The following is an 18,667-nucleotide window of genomic DNA, read 5'->3' as shown; positions in this document are numbered from 1 at the left end:
TGCTTTTAAGATTGTCTCTTTGTATTTAATTTTTGGCATTTTGATAATGATGTGTCTTGGTGTGGACCTCTTTGGGTTCAACTTGTTTGGGACTTTCTGTGCTTCCTGGACTTGTATGTCTGTGTCCTTCACTAAGTTAGGGACGTTTTCTGTCATTTTTTCAAACAGGCTTTCCATTTCTTGCTCTCTCTCTTCTCTCTCTGGCACCCCTATGACGTGAATGTTGGCGTGCTTGAAGGTGTCCCATAGGCTCCTTACACTATCCTCAGTTTTTTGGATTCTTTTTTCTTTTTGCTGTTCTGATTGGGTGTTTTTTGCTTCCTTATATTCCAAGGTTTGCTTCTTGGCTTTACCTATTCTATTATTGATTCCCTGTAAATTATTTTTTATTTCAGTTAGTGTATTCATTTCTGACAAGTTCTTTTTTATGTTGTTGATGTTCTCACTAAGTTCCTTGGAAGTCTCCTTAAGTTCCTTGAATGTCTCACCAAGTTCCTTGAGCAACCTTATAACCTGTGTTTTGAACTTTGCATCTGATTGATTGCTTATCTCCATTTTGTTTAGTTTTTTCCTGGAGTTTTGTTTTTTTTCTTTCATTTGGGAAATGTTTCTTTGTCTCATTTTGGCTGCTTCCCTGTGATGTTTCTATATATTAGGTAGAGTTGCTATGTCTCCTAGGCTTCGTAGGGTGGCCTATTGTTGTAGGTATCCTGTAGGATCCAGTGGCACAGCCTCCTTGATCACGCCAACTGGGCCCTCGAGGTGCACCCCTTGTGTGGACTGTATGCCTTTCTGTTGTAATTGAGTCTTGATTGCTGTTGGCATATCAATGGGAGGGATTTACTCAGGCTGATCAGCTGCAAGGACTGGGTATGCCCACTAGCCACTGACCTCTGACTACCTTGGAGGATCAGCAGTGTAGAGGCCCACCACACAGAGCAAGACTTACTTCATCAGGGCTCTGGTACCCACTGAGTCTGCTCATTGTGAGTGTGTCACTTGTGGAGGTGGTTGGGGGGTGGTGCTTTGATGTGGTCTGAAGCTGTCCACTGAGTGTGCTGGCTCTGGGGCAAGGTCAGCCACTGCCTGTGTTCTATCCAGTGTCACCTGGCATAAGCTACAAAGTGATCTGCAGATGGCTGCTGCTTTTGCTGGGCTTGGAGGTATTCAGGAAAAGCCAAGTTGTGAGCCAAGATTGGCTGCTTCTACTGCCAGGCCTGGGGCCACTAAACAAGAGGTATGGGGCTTGTTGAGAGCAGATGCTGCTTGTTTGAGAGATTTTAGAAAACTTGGAAGCAGGATCCAAGACAGGCCAATCCTATGGTAAAGCCTTTGGATACAGCTTGGGTGGGCCCGAAAGTTGGGTGGGGTAGGGCCTCAGGGAATCACCGGGGTGGAGAAAACAGTATGATCCAGGTTGCTGGAGTCCCAGATATGGCAGCTGTCTGCTGCCCCCGGGAAGGGCTCACCAAAGGAACATCAGCCTCTGCCAGCACCTCTGTCCAGGAGAAAGCTGCCCCTCCAGCCCTTGTCCCGAGGCCAAACAGCTCAGTTCTTCCCTGTATGTCTCTGGCGCACCTCAAGCTGCCACCCCTCCGAGCTCAGAGGGAACAAGTCTGAGTAAGTTGGTGCATGGGCCCTTTAAGAGGATCTGCCTGGGGCTCCAGCAGCCTCAGCCTCCCTGAGCCTCAGTTCCCGTTGGTTTTTTCACCAAGAAGTTATGGGGACTTCTCTTTCTGGCACTGAAACCCTGAGCTGGAGGCCTGGTATGGGATACGGACCCCCTCAGTGCTCAGGACCTTCCAGCTGAGGTGTCCTGATTTTTATCTGCCACACATGGTGTGGGACCAGCTCGTCTGTGCCTCCACCTCTCCTGCCAGTCTGGATGTAGCTGCTTCTTTAATTGCATAGTGGTAGGACTTTCATTCAGCTCGATGTTAGGCAGTTCTGAATGATGGTTGTGTTGTAGTTTAGTTGTAATTTTGATGTGGGAGGAGGCAATGCTACGTTTACCTACGCCTCCATCTTGACCAGAAGTATATGTTTTGTTTTGTTTTTTATGTATTTTTAAAGTTGAAAAATTTATTTCTGCTTTCAAAAAATTCACAATCTAGTAGGAGACTCGACAAGAAATTACAATATTGCAGAACATAATGGTAAGTCCTATAATAGGAATACACTCAACCTATATTGTTTACATGTACGTGAAATAAGGAGGGTGTTCAAAAAATACATGTGTAAAAATATACCCTTCAAAAATAGTATGCTTATGTGAATTCTGGATGATTGAGTACTAGGGTGCTAGGCATATAGAAAAAAATGCAAAGTATAGGTAACAAGTTGAGAAAAGTATGAAGTTTAGGTACTTTTAGTAATCTGATGGAAAATGTGTTTGGAACAAGGTTTCGTGACATGATAGAGACAAAGTGAAACTCAGAGTTCATCGGTTATGTTCCTTTTTTTATTCCTTTGGACTAGGAGTTAAGGTTTGGAAAGTTGATTTCTGCTGTGCCCCCAGAGCTGCAAGAGATCCCAAATGGCTGCACCTGTTGGCATCTAGGCCCCATGATTGGTACAGATGGCTGCTTGCCAGGCCTACAGTTCTCCTTTATCTTAGTATTCTGTGAGTGAATAAGGCTGGCTAGAAGCCAGATGGAGAAGTTAGCTTGTTGTCTAGGTTTCCTTCTGTCTCTTTATACCACAGTACTGTTAGACATCTAGATAATCATGTTTTCTCCCTTCTTGAAACTTCCTATTCAGAAAATACCTGAAGGGGAAAAAAAAACATACTCTCAGAGCAGTATAAATAAATAATAAAATGATAGTAACTTCCTTCAGGGTCCAAATCTTATTGGTTTCAAGGCCCAGGAATAAAGTTATAAATGTGGATTTCCAGGGATTGGTGAGCACAATATAGTAGGTTTGGGGTGAGAAGCATTGCTGGCACCAGCTTATAGGCAAATGTGTGGTCTCCTTGTTATCCTGGCTCTTGCTCTGAGCTTCTTGCTTATTTTCATTCTTCTAAGTGGGTCTTCCTCTTTCTCATAGGCTAGGTTTCATTTCTGTTTTTGAAAGGATGTGCCATGGTGAATCAGAGGCTTTAAGCCTTTCTTCCAGGAGGGATGTCTAATGCTAAGGGCCTTTGCTTGTATTACGATGAATTGAAACCAAAGGTTTTGGCTAGTTTAATGTTAGCATCATCTAGGTAAATCACATAGAAGTTAATTTTTCTACCATGAGTGGGAGTTGCTTGAAATGTTGTTTTAATTGTTTCATTTCTCCAATCTATTTTTGTTTCTGCAGATAGTCTGAAACTCGTTTTGTTGCTTAAACCTACCAACTCAGAATGGTCTCACTTGACAGGCACATCAGTCAAATTTGTCTCACACCAGGATGGGATTAGTTCATCTCTCCCTGCCGTTGTGTACCCTCCTCAAAGTGGTGGGCTCTGTGGAAGAGAATAAATGGCCTTGTCAGTTGTATGAGTCCTACTCTTTAGAAAGGACTCCTTTGATGTGAACTTCCATACAAGCTCAAGGTCTCAAGGCCTCTTTATCTTAATTTTAGGAATGGCAAGTCTTTTTTTATTTTAATTTTTATTTATTGATTTGAGAGAGAGGAGAGAGATCAATTTGTTGTTCTACTTATTTATGCATTCATTTGTTGATTGCTTTTCAAAAAAATTTTTTTCTTTATTGATTTTAGAGAAGAGGAAAAGAGGAAGAGAGAGATAGAAACATCAATAAGCGAGAACATCAGTTCTCCTGCATGCCCCCAACTGGGCATGGGGCCCACAACCTGGTCATGTGCCCTGACTGGGAATTGAACTGGTGACCTCTTGGTGAATGGGTCAGTGCTCAACCACTGAGCCACACCTGCTGGACTTATTGGTTGATTCTTGTATGTGCCTTGATCAGGGATTGAATTAGCAACCGTGGCCTATGGGACAATGTTGTACCCAACTGAGCTACCTGGCTAGGCCCAGAATGGCAAGTCTTTAGATGAGATGGTAGGGCCATAATTACTCAAGGGATCAGAAGAGATCTGCCCAACAGCCCCCACTCTCCATCCTGACCATGGGCTTGACATGTTACATGTCACACAGTACCACAGGCTGCAAGAACAGAAATGGGATGTATCTTTCACCTTTTTCTGGCTTCAGATCTAGAGCTGGGGCTTTAAATCTTTAGGCTTAAAATATAGTCTCTAAAAGTGAATAAGTAGTTAATTTTGAGGCCTATGTTTAAAACATATTCCTGAGATCTTCTTTTTCCAATCTTTTAATACCTATTTCTGATAATTAGTACCCTTCACCTCAGGGCTATATAGCAATATAATTTAGTCTTCCTTGTTACTCTTGCCTCTAATCATAACCTTGTCTGAACCAAACATTTTTGGCCGTTTAAATTGAACCTGAAGTTAAGGTTTCTTTATCTTTGGTTATTACTAAGCCTGATTTATGGAAAGAATAACTGACTTTGAAAGATTTGATTTCTTAGAATCAGTCATGTTCTTTATAAATTTAATTGAAGGTTCTTAACTTTGTTGTGAATGATGACAATTTTCTTCTTTACTAGAGGAACAAAACAAGTTATAACATGGACTTCCTTTTAGTTACAACTAAAGATTGAGGTATGAAGTGTGGTTCTCATTTCCTTTACTTATTGTAGCAGGTTCTTTTCAAATCCTGAGAAACAGAAAAGCCCATTGGATTTATTATAACATGCCTCAAAAAGGTAGATTAATCATGCTTAAAATTTTAGATATGTGAAATAAAATTGTGACTGAAGCAATGTGAACAAGCAGAACAAATAAAAGGTAAACCATTTACACACAATTCAATATTCTCTTCCCCCCGGAACTGCAGATCATCTGTTACTGTTTTTACAGTTCAGATGGGCTTCATGTCTGACCCTTTTAGAAATTCTATGATTCTAACATATTAAAAATTCTGTACCCTGACACATTGTGTATATAAAACTGATAAAAATAAAATATACATTACAGTGATATTTTTGCTGCACTATGCATGGTTTAACTCAGCAGGTGATTTTTGAGTAAGGCTCCAGGTCATCTTCTGAAATTTATTCCCAATAGGAAACATCATATAACTGTACTAGTTTTCAGCTCAATCATTTACCCTACCTAGTAATTCTGTTTTAAGCTCTTCCCTAAATCAGTGTGAATACATGTGAACCATATATGAATGCTTGGGTGAGTATATAAAGTGGTAGGAGACATGGTTTATTTTCAAGTAGCTTACCCTATAGTTTTATGCAGGGATAATGTTTAAAACATATAACAATTAGTAAAGCATAGGCAACAACCAATTAGAATGAAGGTCTCTGATAAGAGTTGGGTCCTATAGGTTTCCTTCTTAGCCAGGCATTAACCCTTTAGGTCCTGTAATGTGGGAAGTCTGGGGAATCCTAAAAGAAGGGGCTGGTACAAGGGTGGGACTTTTGGGGCAATTCAATTTGGAGCTGCAGCTGTTGACTAACTTGTATAGAGTATTTTAATATTTGATCAATCAGTTCAGCTGTACCTGTACCAGCTAAACAGTAGCTCTGTAAGTACATAACTAAAAATCAGTGTGGATGTCCTAAAATATAAAGAATGTAAGTGCTATATCTTATTGATATTTAGAAGAAAGACTGCATATATTTTGAAGGTGATAATAATGTGTTCAATAAAATAATTATGAGCCTTAAAATATCAGGGTAATTTGGAAGCTTATTATGCTTTGGTCCCCAGAGATGACCTGTATTGATATATAGTTTGTGTACTATATTGATTTTATGAAATCTACAGACTTTAGTTTTGATTTTATTAAATCTAAGGGCTTTAGGATAAATTTAGACCAATTGCCTTAATTTATCCATGAATCTGAGGATCATGGTCATTATCTCCAACAGTTAGTGACAAATGGTGAGAGTTGAAACTAGGACTCAGACTCGATCTCTTTCCTCTACACCTCAGGTCTTCTCCCCTTGCCTAATAGCAGCTGTGGAAACTGGCAGGAATGAAGCTTTTCCAAACAAGAAAAAAAGAGGGCTATGAGAAGCTTAGTAACCTGGCAGACAGTAGACAATTATTAAGCACCTAAAAGATGTTCTTTGGTCCTGGCCAGTTTGGCTCAGCAGTTACAGCATTGGCTGTGGACCAAAGCGTCCAGGTTCATTTCCTAGTCAAAGGCACATACCTGGGTTGCATGTTCCATCCCTAGCCTGGTCAGTGTCATGCAGGAGGCAACCAATCTGTGTGTCTCATATCAACATTTCTCCCTCTCTCTCTCTCCCTCCGTCCCTTCCTTCCACTCTATCTAAAAATCAGTGGAAAAATATCCTCAGGTTATTAACAATATATTTAAAATATATGTTAAATATTTAAAATATCCTCAGGATATTACTAACAACAACAAAAGATTTTCTTAATAGAAATACAAAACCAAACCTATCTTCCTTCATGATGGTACACATCCAGAATAGCAAGAATATGGAGCCATACTGTGTTGGATTCCAACTTTCCTCCCTACCTGTTCTGTGATCTTGGGCAAATTACTGAACTTCCTGTTCCTCCTTTTTTTGGGGTAGAATAATAACACCTACCTCACTGTGTTACCAGGATGAAATGAATACATATGTAAAGCTCTTAGGAAGTACCTGACACGTAGTAAAACTTGCCCTTACTACTGAGCATGGTTTTATGCATTTTGCTGGACATCAATAAGGCACCCCTCCAGAACTTTATTAAGTAGATTTTGGCTGGATACAGAAAAAGGCATCAGGCAGAATATAGATAAGACTCACCATGGAGATATAGTAAGTGCCAGGAAGCAAAGTAATGGAGCAAAGGGAAGGTGTCCAGAGCCACGTTTTAAGAAAGTATGGCTTGGCCCTGGCCGGTTTGGCTCAGCGGTTAGAGCGTTGGCCTGCCATCTGGAGAGACCCGGGTTCGGTTCCCGCTAAGGGCATGTACCTTGTTTACAGTTTGTCCCCGGCCCTGGTTGGGTTGTGCGGTTGGCAACCACTCGATGTGTCCCTTTCACGTCCCCTTTCACGTTGATGTTTCTCTCTCTCTCTCTTCCTCCCACTCTATTTGAACAAAATATTGAAAAATGTCCTCAGGTGAGGATTAAAAAAAAAAAAAGTATGGCTTGTAAGTTGCTTAAGAAGAGAGGAGGAAACAATTCAGGTGGTAGGTATGGTGTGCACAAAGGAATGGGAGCAAGAATGAACACGATGTGGTTAGCAGTGCATGGAATTGCGTGGTTGGGTGTTAATAATGAGTTAGGTAGTCAGAGGTGGTGGAAAACCTTGGAAACTTGTCCAAGGCCTCAAGGATTTTCCAAGCGCTTGACATGCCCTCTGGATCCAACCTTTCCTTTTAGGCCTGGAAGGCCTGCAGGAATGGTGCTTTAGAATAAATTGTGGGGTGGGGGCAGAACTATGCCAAAGATCTCGCACTTAGCACTAAATAAACGTTAGCTTTTTTTCTCTTAAGACTGAAAGATTACTTTAACCAAGGAGAGGAATTAAATGAACCTAGATGTTTAACCCGTGTACAGATAAACATCGTCGGTTAGCAATCTGAAACCTTTTGCTTAAAGCGTTTGTGCTCGGAACTTTCATTACTCATCCACCTCCCCAGGCCACAGCAACCAACGTGCAAAGCTGCGAGAAAAGGCAAGTGGTAAAGGGCGCTCCACGCATGCGTTAGAAGCCGCCCCAACTCCTACGCGCGTTCTTTCTTTTAACAAAACTAGCGCCGAGCCACGGAGCTCCGCCGTTTGCGTAGACTCGAATGTCCTATTGCTCTGACTGTCCGAGGGGAATCCGCGAGCGTTGCGGTCCTCCTACGCAAGTTGCGTTATCCGAAGTGAATGGCCGGGTGATGCGTGTACGCCCCGAACGCAGCACCCATTAGGCGGACGGGGTGCGGCTGCGCAGGGACCTGAGTGGGCTTGGTACGCCGGTAGCGTAGTGTGGCGTCTGACGCGCGGGCCTCCGCGACGCAGTTAGCGCAGTCAGCTTTGGTGAATACACGATTTGGTGCAGCCGGGGTTTGGTACCGAGCGGAGAGGAGATGCACACGGCACTCGAGTGTGAGGTAACTATAAAACCCCGATTTGTTTACATTCCCTCCCCCAGAACCGGCCCCAAGCGCGGCGGAGACTGCGAGTCCCGGGACAGCGGGGGTGTAGAAAGGGAGCCGAGGACCTGGGAGCCGGGGCTGGGGGACCCTCGGGGAGCCGGGCGCTGGAGTTCCCGCAGCTGCTGCAGTCGGCGGCGAGCCGGAGCAGAGCGCGTGGGGCAGCGCGTGGGGAGCCGCGGCTCCTCGTGTGCGCTCTCGGCTGCCCGGGTTGGCGGGTTGGCGGCCGGGCAGCGTCTGCCCCGCGTGCGGGACCGGCGCCCGCCTCGCCTGCTGTGGGGGCTGGGACGGCGCGGGGAGCGAGACGGTGACCGCTGGGCGGGCGGCGGCGGTTAGGGGGCTGCGTGCGGGCTGCCTGGGGGCCGGGGTGGGGGGACCCACAGCCGGGGCTCGGAGGGGCGTGGGGTGGTGTCGAACGCCCCCGAGTCTTCCTCCGCTGTCCTCCCCTCTGGTCTGTCGGGGGCTCGGGCGGGGGCCCGGGGGAGCCTGGGCGCCGCAGTCCCGGCACCGGGAGGCTAACGGACCGCCGGTACCCGGGCTCCGACCGCGGGAGGCCTCGTGGGGGCTTGTGTGCTCCCCGGCCAACCGACTAGCCGAGGCGGGGCGCAGGGGAGTTCGCATCTGGGCCCGCGGGGTCCCTGGAGGGGGGCTCGGCGGGGCTGGGTGGGTGGGCGAGGCCGGGTGGGCAGGGAGGTGGCGCCGCAGCCCGGGCTTTGTTCCTGAAAGCCCTTCTGCCTGCGGTGCCGAGGGGCCCAGCGGGCCGAACTGAACCGAACCGAACCGAGGGGAGCCTGCGCGGCCGCCCTGCCCAGGTCGAGGGGTCTGCTCAGCTCCCAGTGTTCCTCCTGGGGGACCCGCGAGTACCCCAGCGAAGAAGGGGGCCTTGGAGGGCGCGGATGACGTGACGTTGAGTGTCTTCCTGTGCTTCAGTGAAGCTGCTCACGTGGGAACCCACATGGGCTGTCCTTAGATCTGGGCGCAGGAGGAAGTAGCACCCAGGATCCGGCCCTCATGTGGAAGGGTCGTTCACTCAAGTCCCTGTTTTAAGTAATAAAGAGTGACATTAAAGCACACAATTAAAAAAAAAATTGGTAATGGCCCTGGCCGGTTTGGCTCAGCGGTTAGAGCGTGGGCCTGCGGTCCAGAGAGACCCGGTTCGGTTCCCGCTAAGGGCACGTACCTCGGTTGCAGTTTGTCCCCGGCCCTGGTTGGTCGTGCGGGTGGCGACCACTCAATGTGACCCTTTCACGTCGATGTTTCTCTCTCTCTCCCTTCCTCTCTCTCCCTCCCACTCTATCTGAACAAAAAAAAATGGAAAAATGTCCTCGGGTGAGGATAGGGAAAAAAAAGGTAATGTAGTTATGCTGTCTTTTAACTTTCATTCAGTGCCTTTCACTATTCTGGTTTTACCTTGGAACTGACTCATTCTTGAAGGACCTACACTAGCATGTGACAGGTTTAAATTTAATTTATGTGTGTGTTTGGGTACTTAACCTAAATTATCCATAAGAACAAACAAGTACGATGTTGGAAAAGCTGGAGAATTTAGAACGTAATTAATTTTGGTAAGACCATTGAAAGCCTTAAGTCAGGACTCCTGTACTGTTTTATATTGTTAGGACTTCCTGTTCTACAAAATTTGAATGTAACTTTATCAGTCGTTCAAGAGATTAGTCAAAGAATTTATGTGCATACACACATGACCCATGGACACAGACAATAGTGTGGTGAAGGGGGTAGGGCAGAGCACGTTGGAGGGGGTGAATGGGGGGAAAAGAGGGACATCTGTAATACATTAAAACAGTAAATATAAATTTCAAAATAGAAGATCTTGGGAGATCCATACCAGACAGTTCACATCTCTGCCCTCACTGAATATTCTGGTAGGAAGAGAGAAAAAGTAACAGTGATATGAAGAAAAAAATGAGACGATGTACTGGAAGGACTTTTTGGGGTGATGAACCTCAGAATGATTTTAAATGTACAAAATGCATAGGATTACAACAAAAAACAATTATATTGAAATATAATTATGAAAATATTAAATATGAAGTAATCTACATTTCAGTAAAGCATTAACAAAGTAGTGGCAGGTCTAATGACTAATTTCAAACTATTAAGGACTGTAAATGATCTTTAAAGGATTTAATTTGATTTCTAGTGATATGTGTTAGGTACTGTATGTTACTGTAGTTTTTGCTTGCATTCATAAGTGAAGGAATAACTAAATTTCAGAGATTAATAGTAATGTGTTTTTCTTCCCTATCAAACTTAAACCTGAATTCAATACATAGACCCCTGGTTAAGAACCCCTGTACAGGAATGACTTTGGTGCTACTTTAAATGAAGTGATTAGGAAGCCCTCTCTTAAGAGGTGACATCAATAATATATTACATGATAACATATATTTGTTCTTCTTATTAACAAGTTATATTAATTCCACTAACAGTTTAAAACTAAATATAGTTCTTCCCCTTTTTTGAGCACCCAATTTGAAGCATTTTAGGAGGCCTCAAATTTAGTATGCAAGTACTACTACTCTAGGCTGTAGGGGATAGTATTTTTTGTTTTTACTGTTTAAATTTATTTCTGGGCAAAATATAGGCCATAGGTATCATAGCAAGGGAAGTTATTCAGTGGGAATGATCATTTGCTGTTAAAGAGAATTTACCTTGTTATTCTATTCTTCCTCTTCTCATCTACCCCCATTATTGGCAAGAATTTACAGTTTTGGAGTAAGACAAGGTTCAAAACCCTGACCCATTATTAACTAGTTTGGTTACTTTATTTTAATCTTTTTATCTGTGAACTTGAAGTACTAAAAATCCTGCCTCATGGGTTTACCGTGACTATTAAATGACATAAGGAACCAAAGGGCTACAGATTCTTACTTCGTTTTACCTTTTTAAAAAATACACAAACATTTCACTTTTTTAAGTGGTTGAAGGACTACTCCCCCCCCCCCCCCAAGTACTTGATTACCCCCAGAATGAGGTTTAATGCTCTCTGCTGGGCCTTTGCAGTAATAGTTATCCTACTGTTACTGTTCTCTTATATGTAATAACCCTTGGAATTTTTTCTGCTTCTCTTGCATTTTATAACTTATAATTACATACATCTTGTTTTCCCTGCCAGACTAAACTTGAGGGGCACTTGCTCCACAGCTTTTTTGTCACAAAATGTTTTATATCAAAAGGAGATTATCACTAGTACGTTTTTAAACTGATAATTACAAGATGCAAAACAGTTCACAGTAGAAAAAGGAAAAGAAGTGTAGGCAATAAAAACAAAACTAGTGTTTTCCCTTTATAACAAGTTTTATAAACCTATAAAGCCATCTTTCATTAAATAGTAACATTCTCATTGAAAACTTAAGCTTAAAGTTTGCAAGTTAGAAGAGTGCACAGTGTGTCCCAACAGCTTGCTGCTGCCCCCTAGTGTTTCATTCCCCTTGAAGTTTTCTTGAGTTTCACCTTCCCTTCCTTCACATTTCCCTAAAACAAGATCTATTTATATTATGAATAGATTCCTTAGCACTATATGTCTAGTTGACTTGGCATTTTCTCCAACTGCTGGTTAGTGTTTCTAATAAGATAGACATAGTCATTTTGAATTGGTTAATTTTGGTTGCTTTTAGCCCCCAGTTTTCCAAATAGGGGTTGAGTTTTGTGTGGAGATAAAACAGTATAATACCAAATTTCCTTGCAAGAGTATACAGGAGATTTTTCAAAGCTAGAAGAGGCATATATGTTAATGATGTATCTATGAAATTAGCTTTATATAGGAATGACAGCAAGTTTATTAATTTACTCTGGGCGTTGTCTTGAAAAGAGTGATAAAAACTTGCTTTCTGGCCCCGGCCAGTGGTGCATCATAATAGGCACCAAAAGGTGATGGGCCAGGGCACTTTACCTAGGTTTCAGGTTTGATCCCAGGTTGGGGTGGAGGCAACCAGTTGATGTTTCTCACATTGGTGCTTCTCTCTCAATCAGTCAATCAATCAAAACATATCCTCAGGTGAGGATTAAGAAAAATCTGCTTTCTTTGATCAGTTTAGTTCCATATACCTTTGTATCGCCTTGGCTGTACTGAAAATAAAATTGAAAATGCTAAAAACATGTGGATGGTGAGTTGTTTTCTTTAAGTTCAATTTTATTTTGAGCTATGACTTCTATAGAGTGCTCTTTGAAAAAGTGTCTCTAGGACCTTTAATAACCACAAGATTTCCTGTAGTCATTTATATAAAGTTATCAATATTCCAAACTACTTTTTCATTTTATTATTTTCTATTCATAAGTTCTGTGAGCAGGCCACACAATGACTTCAGGTTTTTCCAAAATAAGCAAAGATATGCTCAAAAATTTACCACAATCAGAATATTCAAAAGTGTGTTCAGTAGATATGAGGCAATTTATAACTAAAATTATATTAACGTTTTAAGTAGCAATAGCATTCAAATAATTTCCAGCTGCTTAAGAGACTACACTTAATGTTCAGACATTAAAACACCACAACACAATTTATTATATAGTGTCAAGTACATTTTTCTGTTCTCATTAGGTTTTTTTTTAAATTTGGTTGACAGATACAAGGATTGGGTATTTTAATAGATTTTTCATGCTAAAAGATGTTATTAGAATGGGATAGTGGTGGTGTTTATAGGTGTAAGTATAAAGGTAACATCTAAAATCTTAATGTTTAAATTATATTCACTAAGTGGTAGATGATTTTATAATTACCTAATTTTATAATTATTATATTTTAGATATTTTACTGCTGAAAGAGAGGGAGGTGTCAGATAATACTTGACCTTGCATTAACATTTCTAACAGCCATGTTTGCCCATAATATGTGCCCTACTTTTGGGGACCACCCATTCCATTCAGAAAAGAGGTTTTGGAGGATTAGAAAAGTGGAGCAGAATGTTGTAGGAAGTATCTTTAGCCTATTAATAAGATTATGTACTTTTATAAGACTGGGAAGTATTGTTATTACAATTACTTATGAATTATGTATGAAAGTTATTTTTCATCCTTTAGTAATTATCTAAGACTTGTCAGTGATCACTTTAGTTTTTAGATTTATTTTTATTCATGTAGGAAGTAGGAAAATCTAAATAGCTTTTAGCTTTAGTAACAAGATAAAAATCTACATTCTACTGTCCTATTTTTAATAATAAATATTATTAATAAGTAAAAAGAAACGATTTCAGATGTGCCCTCACACTTCTAGACTTTCTTCTGAATTCACTATATGTATTCTGTTTTTGAGTTTTAAGATAGTGTTTTCCCCTATAGTTGTCTACTGAATTGGTAATTTTTAAAAATGTGTAGGTTAAGTCAGGGGTCAACAAGCTATGTCCCATGGGTCTAATCAGCTTGCTTTTGTAAATTAAAAACAGGAACACATCCTTCTCATTTGTTTATGTATTGTGTATGGCTACTTTTGTGCCATAATGGCAGAATTGAGTATTGCCTTAAACACTACTGCCTATAAAATCTAAAATGTTAAATATCTGGCCCCTTTAAGTCTGCTAACCCTTGGGTCCAGTTCTTAGTGTTCTATCATTATTTCACATGTTGCTATTGTTTTAAACAGTTATATTTTCCTAGAACTTAAATATGAGTAAAATACTTTAGTAGAAATACATTCAGTCAAATATAAATTCATAGGTAATACGAATTTTCGTGTTCTTCGCCTAAATAGTTTAGAAGCTTTTCATCTCTTCCCAGTTCCATTTTCCTTCTATAGGTATAATACCTTTGTTATGCTTGGAGTTAGAATGTGGAGCCCTTGGCCTTCAACTTTGAGTTACCACCTAACCACTATCGTTCTGTTTCTACCATTTTGCAGCATCTCTCACAGTTTACCTTTACTAATTTAAAAGATGATTGCATCTTCTTGTACCTCCTTCAGAGCAGAACGTGTTTCATTCATATTTTTATGCTTTCTCACTGCCTCTCCCCCCATTTCCCTTCCCCTTTCCTCCCTTCTCTCTGCCCATTGCCCTTATAAAGCAATTCATGATCATAAGTTTACAGGTCTCTGAACAAATGTTTTGGTATAATAACTCTTAATGCACCTCTTCTGAAGGTGAATTGTTTCTTTATTCTGTTTATATGAAGAAGTATACTTGACACTATGCTGTACAGGAACACAGCCTCTTGATGAAGGGAACTGATGGATTTATATATCTTATCAAGATAAGTAAAATGATAGATGATTTATTTTTAAAAATGAAATCAGCAAAACGGTGTAATATTAGAAAGACATGGTTTCAATGTAGTAGTATAACAATTATATATAAAATATATAGCAATAGAGAATAATTAGATACTATATGTTATAGATATATAATAATGCAATGAGATGTTTTTTATCCTTATAGATCTTTTTTGAGTGTGGAATTCCAACTGATTTTATAACTTAGTTTAGAACATACTTAAAATAATTTTTCTTTATTGTATTTAGAGAGGAAGGGAGAGGGAGAGAGAGAAACATCGATGAGAGAGAACATCAATTGGTCACCTCCTGCATGCCTCCCACTGGGGATCAGGCCCACAACCTGGGCATGTGCCCTGACTGGGAATCGAACTGGTGACCTCTTGGTGCAGTGGTCAGTGCTCAACCACTGAACCACACCAGCTGGGCAAACATACCTTTTTTTTTTTGTCAAATTTATTGGGGTGACATTGATTAATAATGTACAGTTCTGTGATACATCAACTGTATATTGCATTGTATGCCTGCCAACCAAAGTCAAATCTTCCGTCACCATATATTTGACTCCCTTTACCCTTTACTACCCCCCTTCCCTCTGGTAATCACCATACTGTTGTCTGTATCTAGAGTTTTTGTTTGTTTTTTTTGTTTGTTCATTTGTTGCTTTCAGTTTTATATCCCACTGAGTGAAATCATATGGTTCTTGACTTTTTCTGATTTTCTAAGTATAAATATTCTCAAGATCCACCCATGTCGTCACAGATAGCAGTATTTCATTTTTTCTTATGGCTGAATAGTATTTCATTGTGTGTATGTACCACATCTTCTTTATCCAGTCACCTATCGAGGGACATTTCAGTTGTTTCCATGCATTGGCCATTGTGAATGCTGCAGTGAACATAGGGGACCGTATATATATCTTTGCAAATAAATGTTCTCACATTTTTTGATTAGAAACCCAGAAGAGGAATTGCTGGGTCATATGGTAATTTTATTCTTAATTTTTTGAGGAACTGCCATACTGTTTTTTTATGATGGCTGTACCAGTTTACATTCCCACCAGCAGTGAGTGAGGTGGAACATACTTTTTAAGATTTTCATTTTAATTCGGATATTTTAAAAAAGACAAACAAAACTTTAGCTCTTAAAAAAAATAAAATAAAAAAAGGCACTGAAGAAAACTGAATTTTTTTGTAGAAAATATGACAATGTCATGTTATGTAATAGCACATAATATGTTGATAAAAATACTGAGACACCAGGAATATATATTTTTTAATCTTTATTGTTGAGAGTATTGTTGAGGGTATTGCGGATGTCACCCCCTTTTTTTCTCCAGTTGCCCACCTCCACTCGGTTCCTGTCCCACCCCATTCAGCCCCAGGTCTTTACCCCCTATTTTCTGTGTATGTGGGCCATGCATATATGCATATAAATTCTTTGGTTAATCTCTTCCCTTGCCCCCCTCCCCCCACCTTCCCTCTGAGATTCATCAGTCTGTTCTATGTTTCCATGCCTCTGGTTCTATTTTATCCATGAGTTTGTTTTATTAGATTCCACATTTAAGTGAGATCATGTCATATTTGTCTTTATCTGACTGGCTTATTTTGCATAGCATAATAATCTCCAGATCTCCCTCCATGCTTTCTCAAAGGGTAATAGATCTTTCCAGGAATAATTTTAAAAGTATAAATGAAAATAAGGCAAGAGCTTATTCCAAAATTAATACCAAGTATTAATGAGAATGCTATGATCATACTGCTGGTAGCAGTATAACAAAACAATTTCTCTAGAAACCATTTTGGAAGTATGTCATAAGACGTTTAGATTTTAAAATTTTGTAGTCAAGCCCTGGCCAGTGTGACTCAATAGAGCATTGACCTGCACCCCAAAACATCTCGGGTTTGATGTCTGATCAAGGGCACATACCTGGGTTGTAGGTTCAATCCCTGGCTCTGGTCAGAGAACAAGCAAAAGGCAGTCAGTGGATGTGTCTGTCTCATATTGATATTTCTCTCTCTCTCTCCCTCGCTACCTCCCTTTCTCTCACTTCCCTCTTCCCCTTTCCCCTCCGCTTCTCTCTGTCTCCCCTCCCTCCCCCCTTCCACTCTCTAAAAAAAATGAATGGAAAGAATATCCTTGGGTGAGGATTAACAAAGAAATAAAAAATTATTTTTGTAGTCTTTCTTCACATCTTGGAATTATCCAGACAAGTAACCAAAATAATAGCACAAATTGTAATTGAAATGATTATATATTGTGATTAGAACTCTACAAATGCTTGTGAAAAATCTTGAAACTGAGTAATTTTTTTCCGCATGTGACATATATGATTTTGTTTAACAGAAACTTAAAAGATTTATAATTGCTGGCTTTTTAATTTTTTTTTTTTATCCTTGTTGGAGGACATTTTTCTTTTTGCATTTATCTTTAGATAGAGTGGGAGGGAGAGAGGGAGGAAGAGAGAGAGAGAGAAACACCGATGTGAAAGAGACACATAGACATCACCACCCACACGACCCCAACCTGGGCCGGGGACAAACTGCAACCGAGGTATGTGCCCTTAGTGGGAACTGAACCTGGGCCTCTCTGGTCCGGGGGCCAATGATGTTCTAACTGCAGAGCCAAACCAGCCAGGGCTAATTGCTTACTTTTATTTTTAATGTTTTTTTTTTTTTTTTTCCAATCAAAATTGTACATTAATATCGTTTAAAGAATTAAGTAGTTCTGTGAAGTTTTTAGGGAAAAGGAAAAAAATCAGTTCCCCCCCTTTTTTTTTATATTCCTCTTCCCTGAGAAACAAGGAACTCCTTTAGATAATGATTTTTGCTATTAACTGCCACATCTCTAGCACATTCATTACTTTTTGTTTATTTTCAATTTTAGCCATTATCAGTTTAATAAAGGATATTAAAGGATTTAACATTCTTTTCATCTCTCCATATACCTTCCCACTTCCTGTACCCCAGTTTTTCAGTACAATTATATTGTAATTTTGGTTTTGAACAGTATTTAGTATTACATTTTTATGATTATAAATGTTATTTACAACTGAGCCATTTGTAATAGTTTCTTTTTGTGCACTACTTTGTTTTTCTTGCATTAATAATTTCACCTTTTTTTTTTTTTTTTACTTTTCTATGTGCCTATGTTTCACAAAACCTACCCCAGGTCTGAGTATCAGAATATAGCTTTATAGGAAAAGGAAATGTTCCCTAAGAAGCCTTTATGTTTGTAGAAGAATTTATGTAGTTTTCTTATACAGGGTGGGACAAGAGTAGATTTACAACGGTGAGTACACAAAACACAAGAGTTTATTCATGTATCATTTATTAACTATTGTATTACTTTCCTTACAAACAACTGTAAATCTACTTTTACCCCCTACCCTGTATATTGGACATTGTTAAACTTAATAAACATAGATTGATGATGAAATTGGTAGTTTGCTAGTAAAAATTAAGTAGCTTTGGTTGCAGTTTGTCCCCGGCCCTGGTCGGTTGTGCGGGTGGCAACCACTCGATGTGTTCCTTTCACGTCGATGTTTCTCTCTCTCGCTCTCTGTTCCTCTCTCTCCCTCCCACTCTACCTGAACAAAAAATGGAAAAATGTCCTCAGGTGAGGATAAAAAAAAAAAAATTTAAGTAGCTTTGACATTTGAATTACACTTTTGTAGATTCTGCTAAATAACAACTAAATCATTTCACTTTGTTCAACAATTAAGAGGATCTTGATGGTTTAAAGTAATTATAAGGACAGTTAAAATTAATTAGAAAGCTTCTGTAGTGGGGAAGAAGTAGTCTGCTGTCAGCATCAAATATGTTAATGTTATAAAAAGATTATACTGGCCTGGCCTGTGTGGCTTAGTGGTTGAGCGTCGACCCATGGACCAAGAGGTTGCCAGTTGGATTCCTGGTCAGGGCACGCATGTGCCCAGGTTGTGGGCCAGATCCCCAGTGGGGGGGCATGCAGGAGGCGGCCAATCAATGTTCTCTCATCGATGTTTCTATCTTTCTCTACCTCTCCCTTCCTCTCTCTAAAATCAATAAAGAAAAAAAAAAGATTGTACTGAACATTCTGTGATTTTTGTTTTTTAACCTCATGGAAAGGAAAGGTAATTTTACCCGACTACTTAGGAATGGCAGGCTGGTGTAAAAATCAGAGACGTGTAACAGTGACAAGGTGCTGAGAAAAGAAAACACCAAGGAAAAACTGAAGATGGATGGATTTGAGGCAGTGGCAGTAGCTATTAGAATGACAGTAGTGAAGAGTTAAAAAAGAACACTGCTCTGT

The 18,667-nt window shown here is 40.4% G+C and overlaps 1 protein-coding gene across 3 annotated transcripts in view; it reads left to right on the top strand.

Moving 5' to 3' along the window:
- Positions 1–18,667, top strand: part of SLC39A10 (solute carrier family 39 member 10) — a 119,757-nt gene that overhangs the window by 63,510 nt on the left and 37,580 nt on the right. The window contains exon 1 of one of the 3 annotated variants that reach the window (XM_036254480.1): positions 7,586–7,837. The exons of 1 other annotated variant lie outside the window; for it this stretch is intronic. In XM_036254480.1, coding sequence (XP_036110373.1) covers positions 7,804–7,837 — 34 coding nt within the window. In that variant the 5' untranslated portion in view covers positions 7,586–7,803. Of the gene's footprint in view, positions 1–7,585; positions 7,838–8,042; positions 8,110–18,667 lie in introns of those variants that run through there. One more of the 3 variants, XM_036254481.1, reaches the window with a different exon arrangement.

This window comes from Molossus molossus, unplaced genomic scaffold (genome assembly GCF_014108415.1).
Source record: "Molossus molossus isolate mMolMol1 unplaced genomic scaffold, mMolMol1.p scaffold_m16_p_11, whole genome shotgun sequence".
Lineage (NCBI taxonomy): Eukaryota > Metazoa > Chordata > Mammalia > Chiroptera > Molossidae > Molossus > Molossus molossus.
The sequence above is the reverse complement of the archived record's forward strand: the minus strand, read 5'-3'. Positions and strand labels throughout refer to the sequence as shown.